The sequence below is a fragment of the Haliaeetus albicilla genome, chromosome Z (genome assembly GCF_947461875.1).
Source record: "Haliaeetus albicilla chromosome Z, bHalAlb1.1, whole genome shotgun sequence".
Taxonomy (NCBI): Eukaryota; Metazoa; Chordata; class Aves; order Accipitriformes; family Accipitridae; genus Haliaeetus; species Haliaeetus albicilla.
The window spans coordinates 70,694,947-70,717,382 of record NC_091516.1 but is presented as its reverse complement, the minus strand read 5'-3'; the positions used below and the strand labels follow the sequence as shown (position 1 = coordinate 70,717,382).

At 38.0% G+C, this 22,436-nt stretch overlaps 1 protein-coding gene across 6 annotated transcripts in view; it reads left to right on the top strand.

Annotated features, from left to right (window-relative positions):
- The window catches only part of SKIC3 (SKI3 subunit of superkiller complex), a 52,850-nt gene extending 32,340 nt beyond the window's left edge, over nt 1-20,510 (top strand). For 5 of the 6 annotated variants that reach the window (XM_069776500.1, XM_069776503.1, XM_069776502.1 and 2 more), the window contains exons 30-42: nt 1,303-1,427; nt 2,285-2,408; nt 4,642-4,860; nt 5,662-5,734; nt 6,472-6,525; nt 6,637-6,748; nt 8,038-8,166; nt 8,802-8,923; nt 10,769-10,927; nt 13,579-13,731; nt 15,518-15,648; nt 17,345-17,468; nt 18,982-20,510. In XM_069776500.1, coding sequence (XP_069632601.1) covers nt 1,303-1,427; nt 2,285-2,408; nt 4,642-4,860; nt 5,662-5,734; nt 6,472-6,525; nt 6,637-6,748; nt 8,038-8,166; nt 8,802-8,923; nt 10,769-10,927; nt 13,579-13,731; nt 15,518-15,648; nt 17,345-17,468; nt 18,982-19,059 — 1,603 coding nt within the window. In that variant the 3' untranslated portion in view covers nt 19,060-20,510. Of the gene's footprint in view, nt 1-1,302; nt 1,428-2,284; nt 2,409-4,641; nt 4,861-5,661; nt 5,735-6,471; nt 6,526-6,636; nt 6,749-8,037; nt 8,167-8,801; nt 8,924-10,768; nt 10,928-13,578; nt 13,732-14,380; nt 14,673-15,517; nt 15,649-17,344; nt 17,469-18,981 lie in introns of those variants that run through there. The other variant, XR_011323276.1, reaches the window with a different exon arrangement.
- Nucleotides 20,511-22,436: the final 1,926 nt, after the last annotated feature.

Below are 22,436 nucleotides of genomic sequence, written 5' to 3'. Positions count from 1 at the left end.
TAAGTGTTTGTTGGCTTACTTTCCCAGCCCCTAACTTCAGCTTTGGATATAGTGAATGCGGTGGTGCAAAACATGGGTGAAGCTGAAAGGTGAAAGGTGGTTGCTAAAAATAATCTATTAAACATCATTCTTAACTGTAGGCAAGCTTGACTGAACTTTGTATGTGCTCCAGAAATGGGTAGTGTATTTTAAAAAAAATAATCAAATTGCAAGGAATTGCTATATGTCTTCACAGTTTATAACATGCCAGTGATTCTCTTATCCTTAGCTTGATACTTAAGTGCCTTAACTTAGTCTACACAATGTAGCTGTTTTATGGTCGCCAGAATAAATTGGGTTTTTTACAATCTCCACACTTGAGATATGTAGTAGGCTTAGTCTGAATACAATGGCTGCTTCAAGGTTTATTCAAAATCCCTTCTATCTGCCCTTTGAATTTGTATTGACTTGTACAACCTGAAGCATGTGGGGTTGGGGTGTTGTGTATGCGATCATTCTGCTGATGACCCTCTCTGCTGCAGTCCTATTCAAAATTGAAAGTTCCCTTCACAATTGCCTTCTGGTTCTGAGGCAATGCAGGACACAAGTCTTAACAAATGAAGACTTTCAGACTTCTCTTTGATATGAGATAGCTCGAGCTCTGCTAATTAGATATTTGTCAGCTCTCTAGGGAAACTTTGTATCTTCTTAAGTTTCTGTACATGACACTGGAACTTGTAGGCTGTGATAATGTGACAATTCATTCTTTAAGTTCAGGGAAGATTTTAGAAGCAACTCTTCAGTTTCCTGTAGTTTCACATACAAGCTGTATGCATGGTGATTCCTGCGTGCAACTTACACACGAGCAAAGCTCCAGTAACGAATAACTAGTTCTAATAAACATAGTCCTATATAATTTCTTCCATAGTGGTCTTAGGAGAAGACTGCTGTAGCTCTTTCTGTATGTGCACTTGCCTGTCTGCATGCATGCATACTTCGATTTGCTTTTTTCACATTTCTCCTTTGCTATTTTCTCCTATTCCATTGTGTTAACCATTAAGTGACATCCTTACATAGAGCTGTCATGCAGATGGAGAGGACTTTTTCATTTCAATTATTCTTCATGCAACAGGTAGTTGGAGAGAGTAACTGCTGTAATGGAGGGTGGGGAATGCTGCACATTCTTGTCCTAATCTTGCTCTTTCCAGTTGTCTGCTTACACCTGCTCTAGAAAAGAGGATACTGGTCTGCAAAGACAGCTTGTAGGAATCATAGCAGCTGTTGCTACATCTTTCATACCAGTGACTTATTTTGTTTTTACAGTGCCCTTGGTCAGTGTGATAAGGCCATTGAGGTTTATGCATCAATACCCCTAACTGAGTTTGATGGCATTGTAGGGATAGCATTAGCCTACTTCAAGAAAGGACTCTTACAAGAAAGTATCAAAGGTAAGCATGTGCCTAATTCAAAGCATTATCGGACACTTCTCCTAAGATGAATCTTACCAAAATTTGTCTGACCAACCTAGCTGTAGTTCAGTTTATTTCACTCTTTCAAGTCCTAATGCATAAGTACAAATTCCACAACTACTTTAATCATTAGGCTGTTCAGCAGGGTGCTAGAACTATAAAAATGTACAAAGGGAAGCTACATTTCTTCAAGTGTTTAATTCTTGTCCATTAAGCTGTTGTGCTTTTAGCTTCCTGTGTTCTCAAATGAAATGGTTTTCCTGGAAATATGAATTCTGGGTAGGAGACTAATGTGTTGTTGAAAGCACTTTAGCTTTAGTGCTAACTGTAAGTGCTGTATTGTCGTGTTCTGTACTGCTAAGATGTGAGACTTCACAAAAAAGTATACTGAATTGTCAGTGTAGAAGTATAAGCACTCATGAAGGAGCAGCCAGCTCAGCATTTTAAATAACTCTCAGTTTTTAATTGGAGTGATATGTGCTCATCTGAAATACTATTTTATAAATAAACTGTCATGGGAGTATTTAAACTGTGTTCTTTAAGGCATTTTCTGGATTTCCCAATACTGCTTTTCAGTTCCGTTTCCACTTGCTACATATTAAACAATTCCCAGGCTCTAAACAGCCCTGTAAATCTGGTGTTTCCTAACATACAGTTACTTCTAGAGTCTTAGTCAACCTTTTTGTCTTCTGCCTATGATTTGAAGTGTGAAAATACAGTAAACCTGAAACCAAAGTGCCCTTGTGTGTGTGTTCTAATATTGTGCCTTTCTAGAGGCTTTATAAACATTGTATTTTTTTCTCCTACTTCAATTCTGTGTCTTCAATTTTTACCAGCATATGAAAAAGCCTTGTCTGTTGCTGAGTCTGAACAAGATAAAGCACATATCCTGACTGCCTTGGCAATAATAGAGTATAAACAGAACAGAGTGCATACTGCAGAGACACTGCTGTTTAAATGGTGAGTGGAGGGAATAATAATCAATACGTGCTGTTTTATTGTACTGCTGAATCCTCAAATTTCCTTTTGGGGGTATCTGAGGTGGATGCAGTGTTCTTTTAAGTTTATTCATGTGATATACCTGTTTTGTTTTATGGCCTATGTCTTCTTCCATATTCTTAAAGCAGTATGGAGTGAAAGAGTTAGTGGGCTGGGCAGTTTGGATGTCTAATATCCTTGAATGATAATTTTAATAGGTTTATCTTTTAAGATAATATTAATCTGTAGTTGTCCTAAGCACTAGGCAATATTTTTGCTCTTTAGCTGTAAGACATCTAGATGACTAATGAAAACAATTTGAGTTTAAATAGTCAGAAATCTCCAGAACAGTTGTGTTCCAACCATCATAGGCAAGGACAATCTTGTACCTTCCCCATGAAAAAAACAGATCTGGATCAGTTGTTGATGAATGTCTTTTTTTTCAGAGCTGTGGAGGCTAAAAGCCCACGCATCATTGTTAGTCTCCTGGCAGCTATGGATTAAGAGCTAACATCTCAGCCTCTCAGGATCAACTCTCTGTCAACAGAGAACTCCAGTAGTGGCTGTACAGTCTCCATCTTGCCAGCAGACTCCTGAAGTTACTGAAATAGTGAAGGTCCATGACCTAGTACACTCTGAATCCTGAGTAACTGATGATTAACTAGCTAGGAACCTGATATTTCCTACATCCTATTAATCACTGCAGACTTCTATTTTTGTCATAAACATCAACAATGAGAGTTTTATAGATGACATTAGTTGTTTGTATTTAAAGAAAAAAAACATAGTAAATGGTTTAGGAAAGTAACACTATAGTGAATATATCTAGATCTGAATTGGAAGCACAGTGCTGCAAATGTATATGGTCGATTTTAGTAATAAGAACAAAAATGGTTCATTCTAGTCCAATACACAGATATCTTTATTGACTGAAGTTCATGCTAGATGACTTAAAGGGCCTGAGTAGGACCTTTAACAAGAAGCCGCCTTTCTTCTTTTCTCATGGCCAGCTTGGCCCAGAGATTTTTAGCAGTGAGTATGACTTTATAGCTAATATGATAGAATCACACTTCTTAACTTGTCGAAGGGCAGCGCCTTTGCATCAGATGACATAGTGCTGGCTATTCAAGTTTATGTTTAACAGCAACTAGGGAATTTTCTTGCTAGGGACTGAAAACAAAACATAGAATAGGAAGTTTACATTCTTGTCTTTTTTTGAAGGCAAAAATAATCATATTAGAAGCTTGATTAGAGCTTATAGTCACCTGGTAAGTGAAAGTAAGCAGCACTTCATTCTGTAGTTACGTTTAGGACGTTACAGTAAAGTACCTCCAAATTACTGTTGCCATGCACTATTTTGTTATTTGCCTCCATTCAGTGTGTATTGCAATTTATTGAATTGCCTTTATCGTAAGAACACCTTCAACTAGTACATCAGTTAAGGTCCTTGATTTTGGTTGTTTGTACTGAGCTCACTGTTTTTACGAGAGTTGAAGATCAGGGGATTAACTCAAGTTTGCCACCTATACTAGAAAAATTTGCTGAAGAAAATCAGTAACTGTATCTAGTAGGTCTCCAGTAAAGCTTGGAATACTATTGATATGAGGTTAAACTGAATGAAGTGAATGGAACAGTGCAACTGATAGTGGTACTAAAACTCATAGATGGTGGAAAGCACGCTCAAAATACCTTACATTGGAACAAATCTTCATGTAAACAGGGTGTAATTTCTCAGAACATCCCTGTTCTCAGAAAGAGCAGTTGTATGCAGCAGGCTTATTTCTGGCTTTTTCCTTCCTGGATTTCTGTTGCAAAGCTGTAAATAGGCACACTACAACTCAGGTTTGATACTAGTTAGGAGTATAAACATCTTCAAGAAAAGAAAATAGTTATCAGTGTTAATACATTTTCTCTTGCCATTCGTTATATGGCTGTTGCTGAAGGGCAATTAATGTGTCAGAGTCTTGCCAAGTAGTTATGTATTGTAAGGTTGAGTGCTGAAATGGCACATAGCTACTGCTGTTTTCCATATCCTGAGACCTCAAGGATACTGATCTAGCTTGATCCACAATCCCAAAGTGAGAGACTATTAATTCTGTATACCATACATGATACACAGGAGCAAGAGGACTCAAGTAGCAAGTACTGTAATGTTAATAGTAAATTTAATTTATGCTCCAAAATAGCGTCTCCTTCCCTCCCTCTGATTCAACAGCTCATTAAAGGAACCTAGTACGGAAAGTCTGAAGGCTTTGTGCACACTAGGACTGGTAAAGCAGGATGCTACACTTGCAACAGCAGCCCTAAAAGAATTACTGAAGCATGAAAAAGGGGATGATAGGATTTATGAAAGGTGCCTTATTGCATCTGCTGTTTATGCATTGCAAGGTAGAAATGTGGCAGTCCAGAGAGAAGTCTCCAAAGCAGTACATAGGTATGTATTTTGTCTTTCTTTAGATTGACTCGTAAATGTGTTGCTTTGATTACATTGGATAGTACACAAATGTCTGTTCACTTGCAGCATTCTTGTTTTTCAAACATGAAGTCCTCACTTAAGGTTGTAGCATCAGCTGACAGAAGCTTGCTTTCTGATTTATGGGATCAAATGGCAGAACTTTCATGGCTTGTTTGGGGTTTTCTGGTTTTGTTTTGGTGGCTTCTTTGGTAGCTAGAACAGTTCACTGTTCTATGAAAGCATTTTTCATCATATGTAGCAGAACCTTGAACCTAGAAAAGTCTCTAGGGCTTTTATTTAACAGCCTCTGAAGCTGTTCATTCCGTTAGCTAAATGTCTGTGTTTAAATGTGTTTTGATTAACCTTAGCATTCTAGAAAGGGGGAACTTTTATCAATGCCTTTAAGCAAGACACACATCATAGTCTCTCCAAGTGTTTTCGGAAATGGTTCTTTATGGAAATTGTTTTTCTCCAACTGCAATTAAAATTCCTCGTTCTTCACACTACAAGGACAAGACCTGTAGTCCTAAAGTTTATTTGTTTTCCTCCCATGAATATTGATATCCATATTGTACATTTTATTTCTTTAGCCAGCATTATAACTTCAATATTGTGTTGTTTGTTTTAAATTACTACCTACCCCTGTCTATTTTGAACCACACTGGGTTGTTTCCTAATAGAAAAAGATCCATTTGGGATTTATAGCAACTGCCTACCGAGTCATAGAAGACTAGGTCCATATCTAAACCAGAAAGTCTAATATCTTTGCTCTTTTCCCAGGAACCCTGATAATCCTGCCCTCTGGTCTCTTCTGTCTCGACTAGTTCCACTGTATGCATCACAAAAGGCAAAAGTAAGTGCGCTGCTGTAATACATGTGTGCTGTTTACATCCTGAGTAGTCTGTGGTGTTTGACTAAAAAAACCCTCACCCTTCAGTACATGGACATTCACTAGTTAATGTGAAAGCTTAAGGCCTACATATACAAGCACATGCAGAGCAATACACAGGTACATACTGAAGTTATATATCCAATTATTTGTATCTTTCATGGCATAGCAGTTCTTTATCTTCTTGAAATAAACTTACAGAAAAAATCTGCTAGATTTTTTCCAACAAGAAAAGGCTGTAGTAGGTATAATTTTTTTATTTAGTTTTGTACATATGTATGTGTATATATAAATATATATTAGGATTTACATACGTTGAATTTGATTAATCTAGTCAGTTTCACTTTTCACATTAGACACTATTTCCTTGCTGCTTTTATGCTCATTATTAGCTCTTCTCCAAATAAATGCTCTTTGTCTTAATTTATGACAATTATGTAAACAGAATTAGCACCTGAAAACAAACCCCTTCCTATATGGGGTAAAATTAGAAACACAACATATGGATAAGCTCTAATCCTGACTGTCTCTTCCTAATTCTTTATAAAGAGATCTTGCTGTAGGCAAGGAAAAGATCTCATTGTGCAAACTTTGTATTTCTGATTAACAAAGATAAAAAGATCTCAGCACTGCATTTTGTATAAAATCTCTTAATTCATCAGTCATATAACCAAATCAGTTATTTTTTTTCAATCTTGCAGGGGGGAGCTGTGGCAGGAAACATCGCACAAGTACTTGATGTAAACCATGGAAAGGTTTGACTTTCTTAAAATGGAGATTTTATAATTCCATAAACAATGCTAAAATTAATTTCATCTGATCACTTATATTACAGTGTTAAGTCACTTTTATGTTATGTTTTATAGGAAGTCCTGCTGAATATTGCAGTTAATCAGTTGGCAGCAGGATGTCACATGTTAGAAGATGAGAAAAACAATCCTCTGAAAAATATTCAGAAGGCAATCCGCCTCTGTCCAGGTTACTCTTGCTCTCAAACACACTAGTGATTTTTTTACCCATCAGAAGCAAAATTACTGTGCTAACAAAAAAATCTAATTTTCTTGGGTCGTTTTGTTGTTTTGGGTTATCTGTGTATGTTTTGGGGAGAATGGTTAGAGTTGAAATTTTAACTGTCATTCCAAGTTTAGACATGGGGAATTAAACCAAACAGGAAGAAAAAAATCATGGAGTTTCAAGGCTTGTTCTGAACACACAGGCAATTTGTTAATCCCTCAGCAGGAGAAGAGATAAGTATTATTTAGTATATTGGACAAAAAAGAAAAACAAATGTTCCCTCAGAATCAGTATGCTACAACAAGCAAATTCCTCTAGCTTGAGAATTTGGGTTGCAAATGCTCTGTTACAATATGCTGGTTATGAACTATAGGCAACTGTTCTCCTGTTACTAAATGATGATCTTCATTAAATATATGAAGTGCAAATCTAGTGGGGTTTTCAAGTGCTAATTTGCACTTGGTAGTGAAATACCAAAACATTGTTTCTTCTGCAGTAATTTTGCTCTGATACATTAGTGTGGCTGCAAGTTAAAAATTTCAGTGACTTCCCTACAGGTACATGCAAGACTATGTCTGCTGTTGAAAAGCAGTATACTTTACATTTTACTTTGTTAGATCTTCAAGCTTTGTTTCATTTTGCTGGCAAAATTCATTATCTTTCAGATGAAAATTTACATGGGTGAAATCTTTAACTGAGCTCTGTCCAGTTCAGGACAAGAGACCACTCTTCCAACTCATAGTTGCTCTTCATGGGACTAGGTCAAGGTAAAGCTGACACTGGAATTTGCTGACGCTAGAAGTAGGCACCTATCACCCTAACTTTCATGCTAGTGGTCAGACGAGACTGAGTCTGTATGACTGAAAGCTGTGGATAGCATCTTGGGATTTTTGCTGCCCCTGTTATGCAGCACTAAGTAATAGGTTTAATCTGTGGAGTCAGAAGTAACTAGCAGATTCGGTTGGCACACCAGTGGCTATGTGAAAAATGTATTAGCTGGCTTTAGAAACAGCATCTTTGTCTTATAATTTGAAGAATCTTACTAGTTAGAGTCAAATAGTTATCAGCTGCCTTGGGCTGGGCTGATGTAAGGGTCTGATTGAATTACTTGCCTTGTTCTTGCTATCTCTTATTTACAGTGTGTGGTTCCACTGATGACTATGTTTTTATGCTTAATCTGGTAAAGACCATTCTAAATGAATTACCAGCATATTTAGAATGGACATGAGTTGCCTTTATCCATTCTTTTCTAGATAATCCTTCTGCCTGGGCAGTGCTAATGGCAGCGTGTCATGCTGAAAACACTGCTGTCTGTCTAAACAATACTCAGCCGAAGCTAACAGATCTAGAGATGATACTTGTAGCTACAGTTTCAGCCAAAAGTAAGCTATACAAGTTTTCTAATTTAAAAAAATAAAATAAAACTGAAATGCTCTAAGCTTGCAATAGTCTTCTGAATTTTAGAAACTTGCAAATAAGCTGAGAATTGCTCAGTAGTGGTTTGAGCTATAACTGTATTTTATCACATAAAAATGCTAAATCCTAATGCACGGCTAGGGTTAACTACTTAATCACACCTTGCTTTCCCCTGCAAAGCCTCAAATGCTTTTTTATAATAGTACTTCTGAACTCTGATGCCTAAATGGATGGATGAATGTATTACAGCACAGGAACACTGCTACCAGGAAAGGCTAAAGTATTCTTGAGTTCTGTAACTTTTCCAGTAGAGTGATAACCTCAGTCTCAGCTTTGTTCAACGTCTGTAGTGTTCTGAAAACTGGAATTAAAATTCCATGTTTGATTGAATGTTCTCAAACCATTAACTCACATGGTGTATTCTTTTTCCCTCTCTTCCTGCTTTTTATTTTACTATCTCTTAATGTTTCTACTAATGAAGGAAGCCATGTCAGGTTAATACTACTAAAAGTTCTTCATTACTCATACACAGAGCATGTGACATGGTATGGCACTACAGCATATACAGTAATCCGGTTAAGTGTTTTATCTGTTTTTGCAGCTGGAGAAAATAATCTTCCACATAATTATATCCAGACTGTTGAAGACTGGTGTCTATGTCAAGCTATTACCAGTCTAGAGGAGACTGGTAAACTCTCAGAAGCTGAAGCTCTTTGTACCAAGGTATATGGTATCATACTGGCAGATTGTGGTAGAATTGTATAGAAATCATGATTTGTGTGCATTTTACAAAATGGTAATCTTTGAATTAGCAACTGTCTGTGCCATCGGAGCTACCAGATGCGATAGGTGGCATTTTCTCTCCTCCGCAAGATATTTACTCTGTTTGCCACACCAAAACCGTGTTAATAGTTGAAACAAGCAGTGTATGACATGACAAAGCTAAGCCTGCCCTTCTTGCCTTTATTCATTAACCTAGTATTAAGCAAAACTTTACAGAAATTCAAGGCAAGAAGTCCAGGTAGGAGACTTGCAGGGGACTTAAATGTCTTCTGCTCTGTTGTGTTGGTACTCCATTTCAGAGCTACAAGTGGATGCTACAAGTTTAATTGTTAAAAGGAAAAGTCTTCAGGCAACACAGTTGGGGAAGGGGACTGGGGTGCTAACAAGCCTCAAGTGTGTGTTTCATGTGTTCATGAACAGACTTGGCAAAAGATAAGCAAAAAAACAATTGGACTCAGCAGCACACATCCCTGATTTTAATTGAGGAAAATGACTATTCCCATGCAAATGTGCTCCTTTCTTATAGCATTTCCATATTAATGGGGAAGGGAGTTTAAAAAAAAAAAAATCAAAACCTTAAACAAACAGATTAAGTGAACGTGCTGGTTTTCTAGGGGGAAGTACTTTCTTGTCTCTCTGTTTACTTAGTGAGGAGGTGTTTTCCTTTTCTGGCCAGAATGTCCACTGACCTGTCATACATTAACAAGGATCAGAGATTTCTAGCCATACAAGGTGGTATCTGGGCATGGGGGAGGTTATGGTGGGTCTTGATTGTTAGTTAAATAGCTTGGAGAGAGGACAGTCAGTGCCTGCAATTTGTGAAGAAACAGGAGTAACACTCTGTGGTACCACAAGCTCTCATTGACAGTTTTGGACCCCAGGATTCTCAGAAAGCAGTATAACTGGGAGTGACGAGTCAGGCACTGCACTTGTTCCATTTGAGACAGGCAATGTGATGCCACACTTGTTAATGGGGGAAAATTGCAGCAAATACTAGCAGCTTCTGTTGGGTTTCAGAAATTCTCTGCATGTACATGTATTCTTTGCAAAGCAGCAGCTTGTTAAGGACTCACAGGCAACATACTTTGTTTTTTAAAAAAATGGGTGTAAAGTACAAGTGTTGTTTCTGAGAACAGATCCGGTGTGAGTTATAACTCTTGGAAGTATTGTGATTTGAACAGGTAAAATAACATGTAATATGACTTGCAGAAGCTTCACGTGTTTCACATCAGAAGGATAAAGCCACATATAGCTAATTTTCTGTCTTTGTTTTTTTGCGTGATTTTGTTCCGAAAAATAGTCTATAGGTATCTGCTGTTACTGAACAGGAAATGTTTAGTAAAATGCTTCTGTTTCAGTGAGAATAAAACACCTTAGCTGGGAGAACTGAAATTGCTTGGAACATTCTGAAGGTCACTTTTAGCCACAGGACAGTTTTTTTTGCCTGAATCAGCCCCAAACTTGTAATGATTTTGAAACCAAAGGAGCACTAGAGGTCTGCCATTTACCTGTCTGTCTTTCAGAAACCTCTAAGGGTAGGACATGTACAAAATTTAGGATAGACCTCAAATGTATTTTGAGGACAGAAAAAACCTTATCTATTTTCATGTGTCAATTCTTGGAACACTCCTTTGTGCAGAGTAGGAGGAAAATGCTGTGTTTCAAGCATCCTGAGAATGCTTTCAGTGCTGTTTTCTGTAAAGACCGAAGTGGAAAGATCAAAGTATCTTCTGATATTTGGAAATTATAATTCTGATATCATGTTGAGCCTTGTTTTCATTTTAGGGTTTAAAAAGCCGCCCTGAGCACCCAGCTCTGTTTTTGCTTTTGAGACAAGTTCAGTGTAAGCAGCTGTTGCAGTCTCACAAAGAACTTCCAGACAACATCCTGGAGGAGCTTCGCAAGACAGTCATGGCCAGTTCAACTTCAGTTGCAGCCTGGCAGGTAAGTGTGGATCCTCTTGCTGACTTTGGTGTGCCGCTCTCGGCAGAGTATGCACTGTAAGTGGGTGAGAGTTCGTTTCGCTCTTTTGCTTTTATTTGTCCACTGACAGCCAGTGACAGAAAAAACAGCTTATATTCAGTTCATTATAAAGTTGTAACATTATGTTAATTTTCTTTAATAGTTGAAATAATAAGGACTGCAAGGGATATGGAGGCAGCAGAATTAAAAACTTGAGATAAACCCCTGGGACCTGTGTCTTTAGGGACTTGTGACTTGACATGAATTCCGAAACAAGTATTTCATAACCCATAAGAATAGATGGAAGTAAATGGTTTCCTAGTATAGTAATATACAATTCCTTATTCAGGGTCTGAAAACCTGAGTAAGTCTCTTTCTCCGTAATCTCCTGATGTCAGGTGTCACTATTCTTTTCAGCAAGTTGAGTCAGCAGGGAAGAGAAATCAGTTCCAGTAACAGGTGCTATAACTCACTTCATATGCTGCTTCTGTGAGACAATCTGAGAAGTCTGTCTCACACATGCCAAGAGATCTTTCTGGTGATGCAGCATATTTATTTATTTATTTCCTAGCCATTGCTGTTGCAGTTACTATTTTCCTTTACCAATGTTAGCAGCACATTGTTTAGAAAAATTCCATGAACTTTTAGAGTCCTCTACATAGCTGCAGGATTTATGGTGCTCCCTCTGCCTCTTGAACAAATAAAACCCTGTTTGTGGTAAGTTTCGCTAAAGTAGATTTCAGTCTTAGAACATCAGTGCAAGGCTGCTGTAGAGATCATTATCTCACTTGGTATAAGGCTGCAGATCCTCTTCCCTTCTGGAACATACGAGTATTATTTGTGGAAAGATGCTTTTTTTGACACATTTACTTTGGCTTGTGAGACTTCAGCTTTCAGAACTGCAGAACTCATTCAGATTGGATTTGCAAAATATGGGGGCATGCAAGACATAATTTTATCCTCTATTTTAGTAATATATTTTGAAAATTGAATTAGGGCTTATATACATTCTTCAAGCATCCCTTGCATAGCCAAGTATCATCTTGCTTACAAGCAGGGAGAAGTGAAGTGAAAGTCTATGTAGTTTTGCAGGGGGAAAGGGTTCTTTTGGTTTGTTTTTTAAATCCAGGCTACAGATAAGATACCTCTGAGGAAGATCTTTGCAGAAGAAAGATATTTCAGAAGAAAGATATTTCTTAGGGCTTGGATGGCATTCTGAAAAGGCCTGGCTGCTACATATGTTCCGAATGGCTAGATCTATGCTTTTATGTTTTCTGTCTCTAGATTTCCTAAGAGTTTGATGAATGTTTTGTCTTACTCAGAAGTATCCATCGTGATGCCTTACAGTTTTACTAGTTAGAGGGGCCATTAACTTTGCTTTTTGCTTAAGTTTTCGGCTTTTGTCTAAATGGTTGTTTTGCAAGATTTAGGAGTGCTGCTGAACTACTCATCTGATGGTTGTTCTACTTTTTGTGCTGTGGCTTACCAGGAAAACAGAAAAAAGCTGATCTAGCAGAGCTGCCATTGTGCCTTTGCATGAGGGTTCTCTTGTGTGTACATCTTGAGTGCTAGGTATCTTCAGCTGCAAAGAGCTGAGGCCAAGGAAAGCTCTTTTTTACTGCACAGGAATGTATGTTCTACTTTACAAAGCAGTCCTGCAGCTTGATGTCAAGGCTGCACAATCTCATTAGTGCTAATAAATACTTTCTAGTGTGTCTCTTCTTAATGATAAATAACTTTGATGCATCAGAAGGGGTTAGGAATTTTGCCCCTTCTAACACCAGGCAGTCTTTAGCTAACAAAAGTCTAAGGACCTTTGCTTAAAGGCAAGGGAAAGAAGTGCTTTATTCGCTTGGTGATCCAGCAAAGAATATTTCTAAATGTGGCTTATGCATCTTGATGCATATCATGTACATGTGAGGGATTTACGAACTTGTGGCTGCGTCTGCTTCAAAGAATGTGACATGACTACTTAAAGAGGGAGGAGTTAGAATTCTTTTCCTTCTTCTTGTGAGCAAATCCAGGACATCTTGTGCTGGCAGAGCAGGCAGCAGGAGCATGAAACTCTGTACAGATCCCAGTGTCTACTTCCTACCCTATCTAGCTCCTCCAGCATGACCCTGCTGTGTCAGAAACTGTGTAGCCCAACCCTTCATCTGAGTTCAGTCTTACATTGTAATGTCTTTCATATTCCTGACATTACTCAGATGGGCTGGAAAAACCTTTGTTCCACAGGAAAAATGACCTTTTCATCTCTACAGAACTTTTAGAGACAAATGAGGCACTACACAATGTTCTTCTAGTCTGAAGGATGACTTTCACAAAGACAGACATGTTATTTGATCGCCTGTGAGCAATCTCCGTATTAAAACAACTGTCAAACAGTTGTCCGTGGGTGGTCAAGGGAACTCCGAAATAAGTTACTGTAGTGAGGTGTACTGCCAGCTCTGCAGCAGACTACGTTTTCCTGCAGGGCAGTACGCAGTATTTTGTTGGAATGAGGGCTGGGTGGGTGATGGTGTTTTAGCTAATAGTGTGCTGTGGTACTCTCATAAATTGCACTAAATGATATTACCTAATGGATGTGTGTTTTGGTGGCTCCATAACTGATTTTGTTTTATGTTTATTTTCAGTGGCTGGCAAAAGTGTATCAGTCTCAAAGGATGATGGTTGGAGCAGAGATGTGTTACAGAAAGAGCCTGCAGTTGGCATCACAGCAGGGCAGCTGGAATGGGAAGTTATCCAGTCTGCTCAGGCTAGCTATGCTTGCACTGGAAATCTGCATGGTAGGATCATCAAAATTATGTAACTGCATGATTTAACAGGAGTTCATGGGATGTAGGGCTTCTGCAGTCTTTAAATGAAGCCCCTGTTTAAATGACTGCATTTAAAACAACTAGAGAATAAAATGAGACTGCAAGGGGCAGGGAACTGTTTTTAGAATGTCTCTGTAAGAGAGGTTGCTGTGAAATAATCACATAGAACCACTGTGTACATACAGAGACTAACTTGTTCAATAAGGCTTATTTCTCTAATAACAGATTCAGTTTGATAATCCAAATTGACGTACCCTTCAAGTCTCTGTCCTCTTGTTCAGACAACTGCCTTAATGAACATTTTTACTGCACTGGTGCCTGGAGACTTCAGTCAAGTTTCAAGTAACTTTATGCTGTATGTCCACTTCTAGATATGGTGCCTTGCCTTGAAGTATAAAGACAATCTAAGGCAAGTGTACCTTGTGGTATAAAGAAAATTATTCTACTCCTTGCACCAAGGGGCCAGGTGAACATAACTCAAATTCTTGGCAAGTGTCTATTCTCTTTAAGCATTGTCACTCTAGAAATTTGAAGTGCACAACCAGACTTCTTTAAAGCCTGGTGTAAATGGTAGATACTGCTCCGATCTTGGCTAATGCTTTTTCATGTATTTTAACAGATGATCAAGCTAACAGCCATAATCAAAATCAGTCAAAGGAACCCATATATCCTGAGTGCTTATATAAGAAAAGGCAATCAGTTTTACCAAGGATAAAGCTGCAAAGCTGTTGCTCCTGGTGGGAAAAGAGAATCCGCCTCAGTGTAGTCAAGTTTCTTTCTCACAAGCCATATGTTTCAAAAGGCAGAAATTGTCAAGTGACAGGATTTTTCCTCCCATGATTCTTCTGTCCATTTTCTAGCGGTCTGCTCCCTGTTTCCTATAGCTCCTAAATATCTCCACAGGTTTCAAGGTACCCTCTACCTTAATTAATACTACTTCTTCAAATGCTGGCCTGAATTGCCTGAGAATATACAAGACTTTGTTTAAAAAATGTAATTAGTATGAGTTTGATTATCTTATCTCTACTTTTTGCATGAGCAGAGCAGCTGATCAGTGGATTTCTGTCCAGCCTCTCTAATCTGCACTGGCTTAATGAAATGTGCAAAAGCCTGGTGAAAACCTTGCTCAGATCCAAGAAAGCTCTGCGTTTGAAAATTGCTTGTCTCCCAATTATCTGTCCAAATGAAAATTTGGGCACCCCTTCAAGTACAGTAATTTTGGAGACAGTGGGGATAATAAGACTTTCCTTAAGCCAAAAGATACAGGGATTTGTTCAGTAGTTGCTCTATTAGGTAATTACCATCTTGGAGTTGGTTTTTATTTCTGGGAATAAATTCTACTTTCTAGAATAGTCTTGTACATGGGATGAAAATTTACAAGCTGAAGAGCAAACAAAGGTTTGTGATGAAAACATTACTAAAACATGTATGGAAAAAGTAAAAAGATTCTTGGCATAAATGAGCAAGTGGAATGCTGGCAGGGCTAGTCCTAGAATATTTAATGTGACTTTTCCAGGCTTTTCTAACCACTGTTTGTTTTTTTCTAAAGAAATCTCTTTCTAACCTGCCAAATACTTTGTGTAACTCAGAACAGCCTGAATTGAACCTGCTCTCTAGAGAGCTGCAAACAAAAACTGATTTACACTATACACTACAATAAAGACCTTTCTTTTTTCTCTTTGTTATGTCTTTGTTTTTTCTTCTTTTATTACTTTTTTTCCCTTTTTTTCTTTTTTTTTTTTCCCTTTTATCATAGGCTAATGTGTCAAATGAGCACTGGCCATCCTTGGTTCAGGAGGCAACAACTGAAGCTTTGAAACTTTCTTCTTGCCCGCTGGCAGCTCTCCTACAAGCACTGCTACAGTATAATCGCAAAATGGGAGCAAGGTATGCATGTTCTGTTAAGTTTAAATGGAACACACAGTCCAAAAGTTCAAGTGGTCATTATCCCCAGATCTAGCTGCAGTAACTAAAAGAAAACTGAAAACAGGAATTAATTCTTGAAGTAGTACAGCAGTTATAAGGGGCAGGGGAGGATGGTTAGTAGTGTGGGGAGCAAGAAGCAGCAGAATCTTCCTCCTTTTCTTAAAAAAAACTATACGACCTTCATACCAAGAGAAAAACAGCAGTAAGACAACTTTTATTTTAACAGCATGTTACCTAAATAAATTAATCAGGAAGACTATACATTCTCAAATCTCTTGTTAAATAGCAATTAATGTTAAGTAGTGGAAACGGATATCTCTACCCTATCTACTGCTGGGATTCATTTTGATCCTAAATTGGGCTCACAGTTAAAGTTCATGTTCGTTCCTGAAAAACCAGGTGCTCGTTGTGACTTTTTGAGTAAGGGAAAGATTTGCGGGAGAGGGGCTTGGAAGCCTCCTAGTTTGTGAGTTTGATTAAGTCCAGTTTGTCTTTTACAGTATTTTTGCTTAAGCTATGGAAAATTGGAATATTCTTGATGGTTTTTTTCAATAATTTCACCTGGTTTTATAGATAATTCTAACAAACTGTCTTACTTGCTCTGTGGGCTTTTAAGAAGGTGACAGGCAGCCTAATGTGATTGTGATGGTTGTTGATTATAACAAAGTTGGGCTGAAAATTTATTTAATCAATTAAAATTGGTCTTACTACAATTTCAGATATTAACTTACATGAACCTTGCTAGGTATATCACAAGATCTAATTGATCTGCCTAGGTGTTTCAAAATCCTAAACCAATAAATTAATCTTAAGTACAAATAGCAAACAAAAAACAGATGGCACCTCTCAACAGCCTGTTAAATCACCATGTACTAGAAAATCACATTGGTTATAAAGGACAGAATTCTTGAAACAAGAGCCAAAGCTGATGGAGCACCAGTGAATGAATATGACATCCCTAAACTTGATTGCCAGTTTTTACCAGATTTCTAATGACACAGTGAATTTGAAAATGTCTTGGTTAGGTACAAACTGGCAGTGTTGGAAGGCAGTATCAGCCAAATAGAATTTTAGACTTTGTGTAGTACTCTGTTCCAATTTCCTTCTCTTCTGCAATTTCACATCTTGCCTCTGCGTTTGCAGGAACTGCAGTACCTTTTGTGAGTGGATTAGGTATATTTGTGTATAATATTAAATTCTATTTGGATTATTAAGATTTACTGTAGTACCTGCTTCTCTGAGGTGCACTGTCTTCCAGAAGTTTTATTTCATGGCTCTTAAACAGGAGAATACTTGCTGTACTTGTTCAGCAGATCAGATACTGAAATCAGAGATCATGATGTTTATCATGTTATTGTAACAGTCATAAAATCTGCTATGTCACTCTAATTTGGGTTACTTGCTAGTTAAAGCACTAACTTGAGTGTAGTATATTAAGCATAACAATGGTGGCAGTGTTCCTTAGCATTTTAGATGCAACTACACAGGAAACAAAGGAATGTACAACTCTGCTCCGTCAGTTCCTTGGGTGGTATGGAAATGAGGACCTTCCCATATATTACTTCTTGTCGTTGTTGCTTGCTCTGGGATACTGGTATGTGACATGCAACCTAGTCAGTTGCACTTGATTTGGATTATGTTTTGGTTATGCTTCTAGGGAGACTCGTCGAATGTTGGAAAGAGTGGTTTATCAACCGGGGAATCCAGAAACCATAGTTTCAGTGGCACGCTGGTACCTCCTGCAACATCTGTATGCCAAAGATGATTATGAATTAATAGATGTAAGTCGGTCCATTTTATACAAAAATTCAATCTATTTATGTTGAATATTGTGCTTGCAACTTGGAAGTGGGATAGAGGGAGGCTAGGGAGGTGCTGGCTTGCCTGCTCTAAAGGTTGCAATGTTTAAGGATTCTATACTGACAAAACGCACCTCAATTTTCAAAATTGCATCCAGTTTGTTTCGAAGTCTTCCATTCCTCCATGTAATACTAATGAAAAACAAACAGTAAAATCTCTCTCTAATCCAAACTGGCAAGAATTCTACTGGTGACTCTTCAGTAGGCACAAAGACCATTTTATCAGAATTTTACCAGAATATATTCATGCACTGAAAATGTTAATTCCCTCTAGCCTGGCTGGAACAGTGTGGTGTCCTTAACCCAAAAGATCTGAACAGTAGAGTGCTGTACTTTTCTGTACTTAAGTTTTTTATTTTATCTGTAATGGTACATTATTTTCAGCAGATAGTAAATGTTACATTAGTTTCTGTTGACAGTACTTCACAAATGGATTTGGTCAAACTCACAAATCCACACAGCTTTTTCATGTGATGCAAAGTGGGGTGGTTCATTCTGGCTTGTAATTGGAATCACTTTGCTACTCAGACTCTGAATACACTCTCCTAATAATTCCTCACTGCTGCCACTGGCACGATGATTACCCAGATTAACAGCTGTTCCCTGGTGAAACTTTGAATCCATAACAAAGTAAATTTGGAGGTACAACACATCAGGTAGGCTCAGTGTTGACGAAAATCCATACATGGACACACAGGTTCATAAAAAAGTGGAATTAATGAGTTCAGATGATCCTGATATGATCTTGTTGCACTTGCTTCTGCAAAGTCATCTGTACTCCCTACCAATGAGTACAATAACAATAATGGCTAAAGTAAAGATTTGCTTGATTCTACTTAATAGTTTTCCTTTTTCGTATGTATAATGTGATTGGATTACAAGAGAAGTGCCAGGAGCTTATGAACATCTGTGAATATCAGGCTGTCATGGGAGCTTTTTTAACTAGTAGAAAAGCTGCAAATAGGAGGTGTGAAAAATAAATCAAGGAAGGGTAAATTTAAATGGGGGAGGCAAAAAGATACCTTGGCAGTTTTGTTTAAGTAGCTGCAGAGAATGCTCCTGTTTGGCAAATTTAGATTTATACAAATGTACTAGCAGGAGGCGAGCGTGTGTCAGCAGGAAGATAGGTCTCATCTAGCTCTGCTTGTTTCGTTGCCAGCAGGTAACGTAATTGTCAAACGTGGTCTCAGCCTCAAGTAACAAATGATGCTGTTGTAGTGCATTGCAAGTGACTACAAGTTTAGCAAGTCATGACAGGGTGGGAGTTTTAAGTGCTGATGTGTAATGTTGAATATTTCCTATCTGGGCTTATGAGTTACTTAATCTTTTAGGGAAACTGCGTAGCAGAAAGTAAAATGCATCCGAGATTGCCAATAAAATACTAACATTAAAATTATTAAAATCTCTTTTTTTCATTGTTTGTTTTTCTCTGCAGGTACTTAAAGAAAATGCCAAAGCTAATGGAGATGCTAGAGCTCTGGAACTAAATGAGAAATTGTCATCAAGTGCCTAGCATGGACTATCTCAAGTGAAAAATCTTCCATTCATGCAACTTAATCAGTCCATCTTCCAGGAGCATATGTGGTTTGGGCTTTTCTGTTTGTGTCTGGTTTTGGTTTTTTATTGCATCAACTTTGGTTTTAGTTTTACTTTTTATTGAACAAAAGTAGGTTATTTTCTTGGTGACATGAGTTCCACCATAAAAATACACTTGATTTTAAAGAAAACCCCTAAATTTTCCTTTTATTTTCTTCCTCACTCACTTCAGCGCTATTCACAATGGGGAGTACTTGTCTCTATTTCCCCCTTGGCCACACACAGAAGTACAATATTAACTGCATTGGCAGTGATGCGAGCTTGGAAAGGCTTCTACTTTTTCTCTTTTTCTTGGCACAGAATCTTACTAGCTAAGTAGCAGCAAACTTTTCTTCTCTCCCAGATCTTTTAAAACATTCAGAGTTTTAAAATGCCTGTATTCCTCTGACATACTTTGTTTTGAAGTTGAGACCCAAATACACTTGGGACTTCATGCATGGTGTCAGTTTATGTTTTTTAAAATATTTCTGGTTTTAGCTAATCTTAATTACAGCAGTGTATCCTCTTGACTGCAGGCTTCAGTAAACATTCCCATCAAGAAAAGTTTGTGATCATCAGGGACAGGGTCATATTTATAAGCGTGTGTAACAGGCTCTGTTTATGTCTTAGTAATTCTGCTGCTGACTGCTTGATTGGATGAATCATAACAGTGTTCTTAAGACGTGATGTTATTTTACCTTTATGTACATGAAAATTAAAAAAAAAAAAAGCAATTATTCTAGTCTGTTACTGTTACCATTAGGATTTTCAAGCTGTTGACAAGAGTCACAATAGCTGTCTGTTTCCTGGTTTAAAGTTTTTTAAAATTACTGTCTGTCCACGAAAGTCTTAGGACGGCTCATACGATCCCATATGACAGAGGAGAAAGGGCACTTCCAAGGCGTGCAGTGGGACTGCATTGAACATAAACTTGGGTTTGGAACAGACTGTCTCAGGCTTAAAGAAAGCAGGATGCTGAGCTGGGATGTGGGGGGGTTTCTATTGCACCAGCCATGTGCAGTGATCTCTGGAAAGGAGGCGAGAGCTGCGAGCGTGCCCCTGTCATTTTAAAGAGGAAAACCAAGCTCAGTAGGCTGGGGTTTCTACTCTGTGGAGGTGAGTAGAAACCTCTCTGAATGGCAAGAATCCCTCCTTGTCTCCCACACTTTTGTTCTCCCACCCATCTCAATGCAAAGTACCATCCTTAAAAAGATTTTTTTCGGTAAAATTAGATCAGCTGTGGTTCCCTTCACAGCCTGCTGTCACATAGTCTTGAACTATCAGTAACTGCAAATATTAAAAGGGAATGTTGCAAAAGCCAGACTCGTGACTCTCAAGACTAGCAGTAACTTTTTTTAGCTTGCTGCTATTAAAAGACTGGAAAAGTTCTTACAGCCTATAGTTCGTATCCTTGGCGTGCCGTCTTGATATTTGTGCCTCCTACTCGAGTGGTGGGAGAGCCGTCATTGACAGCCTGGCGACAGCACAGTAAGGGGCTGCCTGCCCTTGCTAATCTGTGAGGCAGAAATGCTTGTACATGAGCGTTACCCTAGACTTTGCTCAGCACTAAACCTTAAACACTTCCTAACACCTAGGAGAACAGACAAGTAACAACAGGCCAGAGAAACCAGCTAAGTAACCGTCAACTGTGAATATTCTGTATTAGAAAAAAAAAAAAAGTATCTTTTTTCTCTTCAGAAGACCGTGAAGTTACTTTCTCTGTGATCAGTGGTGAACTCCTTGAACAAGTTTATTATATAGCCTGAAGTTGTATTACATGCCCCGTAGGAAAAAAACCAACATATATCTGTACCACCCACTCACTGAAAAGTGCTCGGGGAATATGAGTTTAAATTTAAGCTTCTGTAAAATTCAACAATATGAGGTGAAAATCTTGTTCTCCTCGTTTTTTTAACAATGTATAGCCTCTACAAAATCAGCACTTGTAGAAGGTCTGCTGTAACACTGAAAAAATTTGTAAATTCATGCAGGTTGAGATCGCCCTATATTTTATACTATTGTAGAGCTCAGCTTTAGAATGTGAAGTAACGTACAAAGGCACATAAGCATCACTGAGTTGGGGAATGAAGAGCTGTTTATGGATTTCACTGCCTGGGAAGTCATACGTTCAGCTGCAATTACAGTAAAGGGGAAAAAAATAAACATTCCCCAGCTGTAATTTGTTTTATTATGGTGGTTTATGCTGAAGGCAGAATGGAGTGAGATCTAATGAATTTCAAGGTAGAACTTTTCTCTGCTTCAGATACGAAGGATTTTACATGATTCTTACATTTACTTTTATACAAACATGACACAATGGCTTGCTTCTGAGAATTTCATTTATTTGTTTGGGTCATGCATGTTCATCTCATTCTTAGTATTTCCCCAGAATCGCTGGATTGGATTTCTGCTCATCTTTTGAGCGTCTCTCAGAATGGTATCACAAAGTACAGTGGGCAATTGCATTAATTGAGATAGTCTTCCTAACCTTAGACTTTAACAACAAATATGCAATACTTTTGTTTTAAACATTTTATATTTTTTAAAAAATAATTATTTTTTAAATTTGTAGATATAAAACCCTTAAGAACTGTTTTAATGCTGCACAAATGCAGCATGTACCATTTTGCAAGGAAAAGTACATCCCTAATCCTGCAGCCCAGCTGAATATCATCCTGGATGTCTAGAATTTAGCTTTCCCTCTCTCCAAGTTAATTTGCTTTCCACTGATTTAACTGAACAGCTGACAGTTAAATAACTTTTAAATTTAGTGCTCTTAGGGGAGAGAGGGATCATTTTGAGTTTGGTTGCAGTGTGGAGTGATAAATACTGAGATAACTCCTTTATGCATGCAGTGAAATCACTCAAACAATAGCAACGTTCCAAATATATATTCCTGTGTGATCTGAATTTATAATTAGGCCCTCAAACCCATCTGCTATAATCATACAAGTCAGTGCTTAGATAAAGCAACATTCGGTTGTGCCATACTGCCATGTTATAGGATGGATGGATAGATAGATGGATAGATAAAGGAAATGTGCAGCAATACTTCTGTCTTTCTCTCTGTTCAAGGGTTAGACTCTGAAGGTTTTCCTGGCTTTTTTTCTCTCTTTTTTTTTTCTTTTTTTTTGACACTATACACTTTTAGAAACACATTCATCAATAACCTTTTTCTTTTCTTTTTTTTTGACACCATACACTTTTAGAACCACATTCATCGATAACCTTGTATTTCACCTTTTTGCTGTTCCTCAGCATACTGAGAGGTGCAGCATCCAGGGTACGTGGGGTGGGGGAGCAGATGCACCAAGC